Here is a 12,069-nt window from a genome sequence, read left to right as displayed (position 1 = left end):
ACTTTAAAAACGGTTTCATTTCTGAAATTTCAGTAGGGAAGATGCACAGTTTATCTTATTTATGCCTCTCTTATAAAGTAACAAAGAAACAAGACAGAAAAAGCAGAGGATGATTTCTGTTCTTCGTCTCGGCTTGCAGGTGCCCCTACCTCCAGTGGCATCCATCCAGACACCAGCAGTGACACTGGCCGTGCTCAGAACTGCCTCAGCCCTGAAGACACAACTGACAAATAGAAGGGGACCGCGTCCTGTTACAGCAGGTGCTCTCCCTTTGTGGGTCCTTACGTAACTGCGCGGTGTTATTCAGGATCGCCCGTTCCACATTGTGCGACGCTACTGCGGTGTCTCCTAGTTACTTGTTTCTGTAAGTACTCGTGTATTTTCTCCAATGTGTGGTACTAGACATCTAAAAATGCTTTTTTTCAGATGAAAAACAATGTGTTTTTAATATAATAAGTCTGAAAAAAGGTGTAAGAGAGGCTATCCTGGTCCCACTACTCGGAGATAATAATTAACACTTTAACGTCTATTTTTGTCCTTTTCGTCAGTGTGTATCACCTCTGTCATAAAAACCAGCGAGCACTCTGTGCCTGTTTACTGTGTGGAGAACTCCATTTTCCATTCGGCTTTTTATATTTTTTCTGCAATATTCTATCTCCCCTGGCATGATTTTTAATGACCAGTATAGAATTCTGTCTTGTGGAGGCATCGTCCATTTTACTTCAGACTAAAATAAACTTTTAAATTCCAAGTATACTTTACTGAAATACTGAAAAGAGAACCGTGGTGGTACCGAAAGTCCCCTACCTCCCTTCCCCTTATTTCCTGAAGGTAAAAGCTGTTGACAATGTGTATATATTTCATGACCTTTATGCCTAGGACATATATATATACACATACATACATATGTACATACATACACGTATATGAGAAATCTATATATATGTGTGTGTTTATATGCTTTATTGAAAATTAAGGCCATACTATATGTTTTCTACAGCTCACTTTATTCACTCAGGGGTATATCATAGACGTCCTCCCACTCCAGATTCACCCGGTCCTTTCAGATACAGTGGAAGGGGTCTCCTGATGTGCAGGTGTGGTCTCTTTTGGAAGGACACCTTTGGTGAGAGAGTGCTGTGGACAAGGCCCTGGACCATGCCGAAACACCGGCCCCCTCAGAGCCCACAGCTCGCCGTGATTTACTGCATAATTTTCTTGATGGTGGACGCTTAAGTTTTCTCCATTTTCCACTGTCAGTAATGATGTTTGACTGGCATCCTTCTTGTACAAACATTCCTGTAATCTTGTATGAGTATTCCTTTAGTTAAGGCTTCCTGAAATTTAGTCCCTGGATGTGACATTTACATTCATCACAGGCTCCTTTCAAGAGACTCTAGAAATTCCTTCTCCAGTGGGGAATGAATAGATGTAGAATAATTTCTGTAACCAGTTGTATATCGCTGGATATGATTTCACTTCAGCTTTTCTTCCCAGCATTGTAAAAAGTGCTGTGTAAATGCCCTGATGAATACATCTTTTTGAACTGATTTTTTTTCTAAACGAAGCGATTCCTTGAAGCTGAGTTGAGTCTGTGTGTACACACGTTTTTCAGTGTTTATATATCCATTGACATGTCGTCCTCCAAAATGTCGCTCAAAATTTGTTCTCTCACAGATGGATACTAGCTAGAATATCTTTTATAAATATTTGCCAATATGATGAGCAAAAGTGCTTTTTCATTGTTTTAGCTTGCATTTGATGACCAGTGAGGTATTCAGTATTTTTCACTCATTAGCCATCTGACTTTTTAAAAGTGAATGATCCCTTTTGTCCGTTGCACACAGTTAAGTGAGGGAGCTTCTTGTTGCTTTGTGACAGCTCTTTGTATGTCATGAACATTAACCCCTTGTCTTCATCAACATGTATCACAGAGCTTTTTCTTGTCATTTCTTGCCTTTCATTTTGTTCAGTAGGTTTATTTTTGTTGTGGCCCAACATATTCTTAAGGTATTAAATGTCTTCCTTTTGGGTTTTAACTTTGGTATTATTCTTAGAAATACTTTCTTATAATGGTACAAATCTCTTCTGCAGGTTTTTAAATCTCTAAGATGGAGATGATAATGGTAATTGTTCTAGTGAAGAGAAGTTGAAGTAATATGAGCAAAGGGTTGTATTGGCTCTTATTAGTACTTTCTAATATTTACATCACTATCTGTAATTTTTCTTGTGGTCATTATGACAGGAATAGAATTTGTTCTTTGCAGGGGATTCTCTGATTGTCCCAGAACAATTATTGAATTCATACTTTGCTCTTTGATTTGAAATCCCACGTGTACAAAATACTTATGAACACTAGAGTCTCTTTTTGAGCTCATGGTATATTTCTGTAAATCTTTCTTTCTTATTCCAGCTCTATATCTTACATATTGTAAAAATTTATTTAATATCCGACAGTGCAATGTTTTTTCATTCTTTTCTTCCATCCCAAATTTTCTTGGCTAGTATTATGACTTTACTATTCCTGAAGAATTCTAAAATAATTTGCTCAAGTTAAAAAAAAACAGGTAATAGTTTTCATGGGATTTTTTAGTAAGTTTTGAATTATCTTTAGGGGAACTTACGTCTTTACAAAACTGCTTTCCTCCATGCAATATGTTGATGTCCATACATTCACTCCTCTTAATTTACCCCTCAGTACAGTCCTGTAGTTTTCTCCATGTAGAACATGGGCATTAATTTTGAGTTTATTCAAGATTATTGTTGAGGATTTTGTTAATTTTTTAAGGGAGAATTTTTTGGTATTACATTTTTTAACTGTTTAAACTGACACCTAGGAAGGCAGATTCGGTTTGTAAATACTCACTTTGTAACTTGTCATTTAAAATTGTAATTATTAAGTACTTGTTCCAGAATGCTTTCTTTTCTGTTTTTAAAAGTTTGTTTCCAAGATTATCAAAATGGTCATAGCTAAGTAGTACACGTGGGGAGACAGATGGAGAGAGGTAGTGTGGTTCATGTACAAACTGTGAGCAGTTTCATGGCTGCCTTTAGGCTGGAGAAGCCACAGAAGAGTCCAGGAAAGACCAGGGATAGCTTTGTATGCACTTGAAAGCCAGCTTTCCTGCCTTTATGGAGAAGCCTGGTGCGCGTGGCAGGTAGATGATCAAGGTCCGATGGAGGTCATTGGCTGGACACAGCACTGTGTCTGTGAGAAGTGGAGACCAGTGCCATGGGAAATGCTTGGTGCCAGGAACACTGCAGGGAAGCTGGGTAGCCTATGCGTTAAGGATTTTCCAGTCCTGAGAGTTGGAAGTTCAGACTCTGCATTCAGATCTGAGTTTGAATTCATCCTCTCTTGTTTACTGGTCCTCAGACTTTTGCCAAGTTATATACCCTCTTTGAACTCCTGTTTTCTTGTCTCTCAAAATAGGAGAATTACGGCCTGCTGCTAGAGTGTTTGATCAGGGTAAATGATTTGTGTCTGTAACATGCCACGTACAGTCACAAGCTCAGTGAGAAATGGGCTGTCGCCTCTTCTTCTGCAACTCAGTGCTTGACAAGGCATGGGAGAAAGCCAGTCCCTAATTTGTGTGTGATGCAAGAAGGAACAAAATTAATGTCTTGCCTATCCCTAGCAGTATTCTTACTCCTTAGCTTCATTTACTTCTTTCCTCCTTTCCTTTCTCCTTTCCCCTCCTCCACCAAAAGAGCCTGAGACTCTCTGAGAACACTAGATTCAAATCACTTTAAAGGTTGGCTCATCCTCATGAAATGATACTAACATAAAAAAAATCTGTACACATCCCAGAATTCATTGTATTTGATTTACACACACACGCGTGCACGCACACACAAGCACACACACACACAATCAGGGTACCTCCCACTTGCTGAGGGAGGAGGACCACTTTTTCTGAGTTTTCATTCAGTGAGCGTGAGAACAAAGTCTCTTATGTAGACATTCACCCGGCTTCGTGCATGGTGTTTTCAATTGGATTTCTGCTTTGTGGCCATAGACATATTCTCCTAATAGAACACAGTAAGTGAAGACATAGACATTTTGCTGAGATATTGGTGTCATCATATTTGAGTTGGAATGGGCTTGAGACAGCAGAGTCATAACTTTTTATGGGTGAGAATCCATTAAAGTGTAACTTGGACAAAGACCTGGGTCTTCTGCCATCGTGTCCAAGCAGATGAAGAGGCGAATGGTTGTGGGATGGCAGGGATCCTTCTTGCTTGGGTTCCAGGGTCTTGCTAGTTTTCATTGCTCAGCTGCCTTTAGTTTATATCCATGTGGCCTCTCATGGGAAGGTCACTCTGTCCTTATAGACTGAGTTTCTAATCAGCAAAAAGCTCTGGATCCACTCATATTTCTCAGAGTTTTTCTGCTGACCTGCTGACACTTTATATAAATGAGACCTAAGAAACTACCGGATATAAAATCCTTACTGTTATCACTTGCCCTCGATTTCCATAGGAATGGGGTGCTGTCTCAGGCTGTCTAAGGCTATATTTGAACAATGATAGGGTGTTAGGCTGTGCTACTGGACCCTCCACAGTCGAATGGGATTTCCACCTTAGTTTTTAGAATCAGGCAGACGCTTTCAAATCTTGCCTTTACCAGTTACTAGCTTTGTGACCTTGGGGAAGGAACTGCACTTATTTGTGTCCAATTTTCTTTATATGTAAATAGGTTCAGTATTTATTTTAATGTTTTTGTTATAGAATTGAATGAGCTAATTCCCTCATTTATACCTAAAATACTGATCGTGTGGTTCAATGGTGGTGCCTTGGTAGTTGATTACTAAGGAACTCGGCAGTGAGAATAGGGGTGGGGGACCCCTGGATCATAGAGCTTATATTACAGGATATGCTTGTAAAAGACTGGATGTGCAGTGGATTTTTAGTAAATAGCCATTCCTTTCCTAATCCGCATTGATTGTTTATAAATCTTTATACTAATATATGAGCAATTTTTATTGCAATTTAAATATCTTTGTAGTATTTAATATATGTAGCTATAACAAAAATACGTGAAATAAAATGATTTGTTTTTTTTCAATAAGCAAAACAAAAAAATAGAAAAGAAAAACAGTTTTGAAAGAGTAGAAATAATTTTATTTCCATGGAATCAATTCCCAAGATAGGTTTTTTGGTTCTGTTGTTAAACAGCAAATAAAATTGATAGGTTGTGACATAATGGAAATGAGGAAACAGTGGAGACATACTACCTCCAATACAGTCATTTTGTTATCAAGTCCCATCTCGTTCTGCTTACTGCATGACAGGCCAATAAATCGGGAGATGAGCTGTTGGAGCAAGGAATAGTGACTTTATTTGAAAAGCTGGCAGACCCAGAAGATGGCATACTGATATCCTGGGGAACCCTCTTCCCCAAGTCAGAATTCCGGCTCCTTTTATACTAAAAAGAGGCGGTGGTGTGGTTGGTTGTTGCAAACTTCTTGCTGTACGAATTGTTTGTCCTTGGAATCCTTTGTTCTTGCAGCTGTCCATGTGGATCAAATCATGGTGCCCCTGAAAAAACTCCAAAAAAAAAAACAAAGTTTATTCTCTGTTTTACAACTTCTCATCCCTATTTAAGTGCAGAAGAGCTAACAGTCTTAAAGATCAGAGCCCGGAGAATAGGCTCTCCTGGATATTTCAGGCTAAAGGCAACTTTCTTTTACAAAAGGTGCAGAGCTAGCAAGTCTGAGCCTAGAACACAGGGCACACGGTTAAAGCCCAAGGAACACTTCTAACATGGAGTCAAATTTGTTCTTTTCTATTACAATTTCTTTTTCCACCTCATAAATAATTTTAGTAAGAAACATGAACAATTTTTTTATTTTTGGTTCTTAATAACGGATAAGTGGGCCAACTACATTTTTGTGATCAGGGATGCTGTTCGGGCCTTGGGGTCACAGCAAACTCTTGTTGGGGGTGGTCAAACCTGCAACATGTCTGATGCCCCGTAAGTGTTGGTGAGGGTCCCTCTAACCAGGGGCTGCCTTCAGGAACCAGCATATGGGCATTGACTTCTGGAGACCTCTTTTTCAGCTGCAGGAAATTTTTTCAGATACTGTGATTGAAAAATCATTCCAGCTGGGGATAATTAGGGAATAAAGGAAGAGGAAAAGGGCTTGGTGTAGAGTAGAAGAGAGGGACAGAAGATCAGAGAGCCTGGGGAATAGGCAGCTGGGCCTCAGGAAAGAGAGGAGTAGAGGTGGGGAGGGGCACGACCCTGGAACCAGCTCCTGCACCGTCCCCGCACCCAAGCCACACAGCTTTTAATTGGCCCAGGACGCTCTCCTGTCTGGATGTCACCCTGGGCAGAACCATGAGAATCGAATGTAAGGGGTGGGCAGCACTCACATAGGGGTCACTGAGGACTTTGATCAAGTCCACAGTGCCTTTTCTGGTCATGTGTCTTCCCTTGCCCTTTATCTTAGGATCTGAAAAGCAGGAGCAAGGAACTCAGGGAGAGATCCAGGAAGACATCTGACTGTGTAAGAGACGACAGTCACAGCGACACGGGGAACGAAGACACTTGCAGCAAAGTAAAATAACTTCACAACTATTGCATCAGAGCTGCAGGTGTGAGAGAGCCTAAGCCTGTCTCAGAGTGCAGGGGACAAACGAAAAGGAATGATAAAATTACCACTGACAATTGAAATTTTATTAAATAGCCTGCTCCTGTTAATTGTATCAATTGATTATGTGTAGGTGTATTTCTGTGAGCATTTATATGTTCAAACAACCCCACCAGCCCCTCTTGCCCACATCGGGGATGGGCTTTCTCAAGCACAGTGCCCCACCTGCTTGGGTGGGCCACACTGCGGGTCCTCGCCTGGGGCCGGGCTGCTGCTGGGCATTGAGTCCCCGAGGCCCGGCCTGTGAGACACGGCCCCAAAGCTCTTGACTGAGGGCCTCCTTTTCCTCCTGCAGTGTAAGAATGCTGGTGACTCAGTTAGAAGCATGCTTCGAAGCTGTCCGTGTCCTTGCCATCCAGAAGCAGAGCCTGGAAGCTTCCAAATTTCTCCAGAATGCGGTTTACTTTCACCTTCGACAGGTGAGTGTATGTCCACTTACAAGTGGAGGAATTACTGCAGTTTTTCTGAAACTTACTCACCACTAGTCCATCTGATTTTCCTGTGCTAGGATTCAGTATGACATGCTAAAAATTCTGGAGTCAGATCTTGAATCCCTGATGAAGAGGATTATTTATTTTATTTCTTTATATGATAGTATTTTACTTTCAAAATTCAGAGTTTTCTGTTCTTTGAGGAATTTTTTCGGGGGTTGGAGAAACAACTTTGCTCTTACCATCTTTGTGACCTGTTTCTATATGCCTCTCACATGTCTTGTCACTTGTGAGGCAGTTCCATTTGTGACCCTGTGTGGGTTGTTCATGTTATAAAATATAAAGCCTGTAAAAGTACAGTCCCTCTTACTTCGAAGATATTCCACAAATACTACTTAAATCTGGGTATGGTTTTAAGCATACAGAATCATTAGAACATGTACTTGCAGGTTGCTAGTGCAAAATCCCCAAATCAATAGTCTAGCTCAACATCTAAAATCTTTCTTATCTTCCTTGGATGTGTGTACATAAGTGAAGCAGTTTGCCAAGAACTCAAGACCAGGTTTAGAAAACAGGCTGGTGTAGCTCAGCAGGTCCTCAGAAGCTGATGCTCTGCCAGAGGGCGGGGCCGAGGGGAGAGGGCGTGTCCTGCCCTCCCTGAGCTGACAGTTTCATGGTAAAGACCTTCACCAGGTGAAGAACTGGGAGTTTCTTCTAAGAAGAGTGGGTTTGAAAAGAGTCCTAAAAGCACGGGAGTGACACAATCCCATTTGTCTCAAGTAGGGGAGAGCGGCTGTGGGGCCACTTGGGAGACTCGTGAGTCCAGGTGGGCAGTGTTGGTGGCTTCCCCTTGAGCTGTGGGACGGTCAGTGGGTAAAAGTGAACGGAATGAAGGCATGTTTAGATGGTAAAAAGGAAAGGATGAATGCTGTCTGTGAAGGTAGGATGGAGTAAGGCCCAGGTTTCTATGTGGATTAATGAGGTAAATGATTGTCATGCTGTACTCTGAGGAGGGAAACTGCAGAGGGAGTTCCGGGGGGGAACTAAAGAGTTCAGCTCTGGGTAAAGTGAAAGGCTGTTCGATGTGTGATCTGGGAGCTCTGGTGAGAGCCAGTAGTGTGTAGGGGGAGAGGAGAGAGACTTTCAAATCATTTTGTCTTGTGAACATACAAATAAGTATGAGTAATGACAGACTTAACACCTCTATATTCTGGATTTAAAGCCCTGTAAACTTTTGCTATATTGACTGCAGAGGTTCTTAATTTTTTTTAATAGAAATAAAATAAATGGAAACTAAATAGTGTATTTAATGAACATCTAAGAGTTGATGTTTGTCCTTGTATGTATTTTGATACCTCATCTGTTTATAAACATAATCTACAAAAAGTTAGCTTGCTTAGCATAAGAGTTAAAAAGAGGGACGGGGCACACAATGTTGGGGGTTGAGGCTGATCTTCTTGGGCAAATTTTGTAGGCTTTCTGTGCCTTAGTTGCATCTTCTGTGACTGCCCCCGGGCCCCTCATCACAGCTGATTTCCTAGACTAGATGTTGGGAGGGAGGCTGCTGAAAGGAGTAAGAAGTGGCAACTGTTAGGGATACTGAAGAGAGAGACAAAAACAGATTAAGCCGATAAACTGAGTACAAATACCCTCAAAAGAGAAAGAATCCTGCAGTGTTTTGAGCCCCTTAGCATAAGGGAAACAAGATCAAGTGGACCCAAACTGTTGAGAATGTGAGTATTGTGGGTGGGAGGGTGTCATCAGAAAATGGTTGAGAAAAGGCCTTTTGGTTTCCCTTGACGTTTCCAGTAAGGATGGGACGCAGAAGCGAAAGCCCCCTCGCTTCACAGCGGAAGCTGCTGTTTTGTGCGAAACTGACCAAAGTTTGGAAACCAGTCATCAGTGGTGCTGGCAAATGAAGAGACTTCTGGATTGGGTGGGGCCCTTGCTGTGACTTCCAGGTGACCTGCTGGCTGGGGGCTGTGAGGCGGACAGTAGGTTTGCAGGGTGGCCCGGGCATGATCCCTGGCTCTAAGGCTGCTGGTCTGATTAGCAGACCTTGGCACCCACAGTCCTAATGGGGCAGCTCGTGATGTGGCCTGGGACACCTGCCATGCTGAGGGGGAGAAGAGGGCTCCCCTGAGTTGGTGTCCCTGCGGAGAGTGGAAACATCCTCCTGCAGGGGAGGAAGATCCTCTGTACAGGTGGCCGAATGCATAGGCAAGACCAGCCTGAGCACGGAGGGTTTGGGGAGCTGGAAGTCATACAGTGGCCCGAACAGCCTTGTTCCTGAGAGACTGGAGGGAAAAGATGCTGAAAAAGGCAGGCTAGTGTCTGACCCTGTGGTGGGTTATGAGTGACAGGAAAGGACTGGTCAGGCAGGCACAAGAGAACCCTGTGGGCGTCCCAACTGGGGCGTCTCGCTGGAGGGAGTAGCAGAGTTATAGACTTTTCAACTTATTAGCTGTGTGACTTTGAGCAATATCACCCCACTTCTCTCTCTATATATCTTGATGTGTAAAGTGACAGAGTGACCAGCTCGTGTCATCAGAAGGCTTAGTTTAGCTCTGATCCTCTGTGTCCAGTCCTGTCAGTGCTGCCCTGCAAGGTTCTGCAGCGGCTGCACTTACCATGAGATGGGAGGGTGTAGAGGGACATTGTAGCACACGAGGACAGGAAGGGACTGCTTTAAAAGCAGACATGTAGCCTGCTGAAGCTGCAGACCTGCAGGCAGTTTGGTTGATGGTCGTGGAGAGGACTTTGGAGGCCTTAGCGTCGTCTTAAGACTTGTTTTCCCTTGGGGACCGGATTTGCCTTTGCAGAATAATATTGAAGATTTGGGCTTCTGGCAAAGCTGTTTTCAGAGATGGGTATATACGTAACATATCGTATAAAACAAAATGATTTATTTAACTTGTGGGACTTTGCAGCTGTTGGGAACAGCTCTGTTGGCCTGGTCTCCACGGAGGACACTAGGGGTCAGCAGAGCGTGCGTTAGGGCAGGCAGCCCGCAGTGCTGCTGCGGGGGGTTCTCCCCTGTAGGGCGCTCTGCTGAGTTGACTCTTCTCTGAGTTTGGATGCCAGATGAGCAGACAGCAAAGTTATGAGTTCTGGTGGGATTGTATAATGACAGGAAGAAAGAGGAACCCGTAGTTTTTGGGACTAGAACACGCTTCTGGTTCCTGAACCCGTGTGTTCCATGACAGAATTGATGAGTTTTGTCTATTCTGGGATTTGATTGAAATAAACGTTCAGCCTAAAAGTTAAGAGTTATGTTTTATTTGGCGGGAAGACTCGAGCCGGGATGACAGCCTCTCAGATCACTCTGAGGGACTACTCCCAAGGTGTATGGGAGGATCTAGGATATATAGGAGCTTTACAACAAAGACCAGGTAGTTGGAACAATAAAACATTGCTTGTTATCTAAAGAAAGCCAGGTGTCTCAGGTTCAAGAATTTAGTGCTTTTCTATGTATGGGAGGAAGCAAACATTTTGGTCATTGAATTTCTTCCTTCGACAAGCACCTAGCTATCTAGGGCCAGTGTCCTGTCGTTTCTTATTCTGAGTCCGCTCAGAGGGCACCACTGTGAGTGGCTAAGAGGTTGGGCTGCAGGCATGTCCTCGCTGGAGGGTGGCAGCAGCCGCTGATGACTTGGTTTCAGCATTCTTTGTTTACTGACATGGTTGCAGTATTGTCATTCACATTGTAGTACTTTCATTCACAGTGCTCCCCCTTGGTCCTAAATTCGACCAATATTTTGAGAGACATTTCATGACCTATTTTGTCCCACGGTGCTAGGATTGCTCATTCCTAGTTCAGGTGAAGAATCTTCTGAACTGCCATTCAAGGTGTTAGGTGTTTTTATCAGGCCCTGTTCATACTAAAAGTTCTCTGGATCTCCTGTCTTACTAGTGTATTATGATCCAGGAAATGTTCGCCCTTCGTTGGTCATTCCCATACCTAGAATCACACTATAACAATTATTTTATGCAGGGCTATAAATTTTATCTATTTCTTCAAGATGTTTAGCCATCATCAATCTTGTAGGCCTAGTTACACATAGGGAATTGTAACAGACAACAATTTTATAAAATAGACAGGATATAAGTAATACAGCTAGTAACGTTAATAAAGTCATGAGTAAGAATTTAATAGCCGAAAAGTTATATTTTTGGGTTAAAATTTTTCTTGTGTTACTAATTGAGTTTGAGTTACCTTATGAGAAATTTCATATTTATGGGCAGGGTCAGAGCAGGTATTATTTGGCCAGGTGAGGTCACCCACCTTGTAAGATCAACAGTGGCCTAAAGAGAACTATAATTTCCTTTTTAGAATAACGTTTCTGAGGGCTATCTAGTTAGAGCCTTTGAGTAGGGAAACCCACCAAAGTAACACAGAAGTACTAGACATAGTTAATTTACCATAAACTTAACAATAGGTGTAGTTCATAATCAAAGGTAGGAGAAATTATCAAAGTAATTGGTATACAGGCATGGTCCGTTGTCTTGGGTCAGCTGTCTACGTCAGATGTCGTCTTCTTCTCATCCTGGCCTGGTAGCTTTTACTCCATTTGGGCATTATTTTAAGGTGAGCAGTGCTCTATAGGCCAGTGCACTGTAGGGTCTGTTTCTGATAGGAAATGAATCTGAAAGTCCGTTTCCTTCAGCCTTGGTTTGTATGGTCTAGTTAAGAGTACTTGATAAAGGGTCCTTCCATTCAGGATGGAGACAGTTTTTTAAGTCATGCCTGTTCCAGTATGTATAATCCCCTGGCTGCAGGTCATGGGGCATTGGAACTTTACCCAAGGATAGATTACTGAGCTTCAGAAACAAACCTAGAGTATCCTTTTCATAATTCAATTAAACTTTACAGCAATGTGACATAACAGCAAGGAATGATCTGGGAAGTGCCTTAGTAAATATAGACCTCAATTAACAAAACTAGAATTTAATATCCTCTAAAATATAATCTTTTTTCTCTC

General features: G+C 42.3%; 1 protein-coding gene across 3 annotated transcripts in view; it reads left to right on the top strand.

Moving 5' to 3' along the window:
• Positions 1-12,069, top strand: part of LOC140691969 (trafficking protein particle complex subunit 9-like) — a 34,103-nt gene that overhangs the window by 2,893 nt on the left and 19,141 nt on the right. For 2 of the 3 annotated variants that reach the window (XR_012067575.1, XM_072956548.1), the window contains 2 exons: positions 140-364; positions 6,952-7,075. Coding sequence is in view for 2 of the 3 variants with exons in the window: in XM_072956548.1 (XP_072812649.1) it covers positions 6,959-7,075 (117 nt within the window). In the remaining variant the exon portion in view is untranslated. Of the gene's footprint in view, positions 1-139; positions 365-6,455; positions 6,601-6,951; positions 7,076-12,069 lie in introns of all 3 variants that reach the window. The other variant, XM_072956547.1, reaches the window with a different exon arrangement.

Source organism: Vicugna pacos, chromosome X (genome assembly GCF_048564905.1).
Source record: "Vicugna pacos chromosome X, VicPac4, whole genome shotgun sequence".
NCBI lineage: Eukaryota > Metazoa > Chordata > Mammalia > Artiodactyla > Camelidae > Vicugna > Vicugna pacos.
This window is presented reverse-complemented; position numbering and strand designations above follow the sequence as displayed.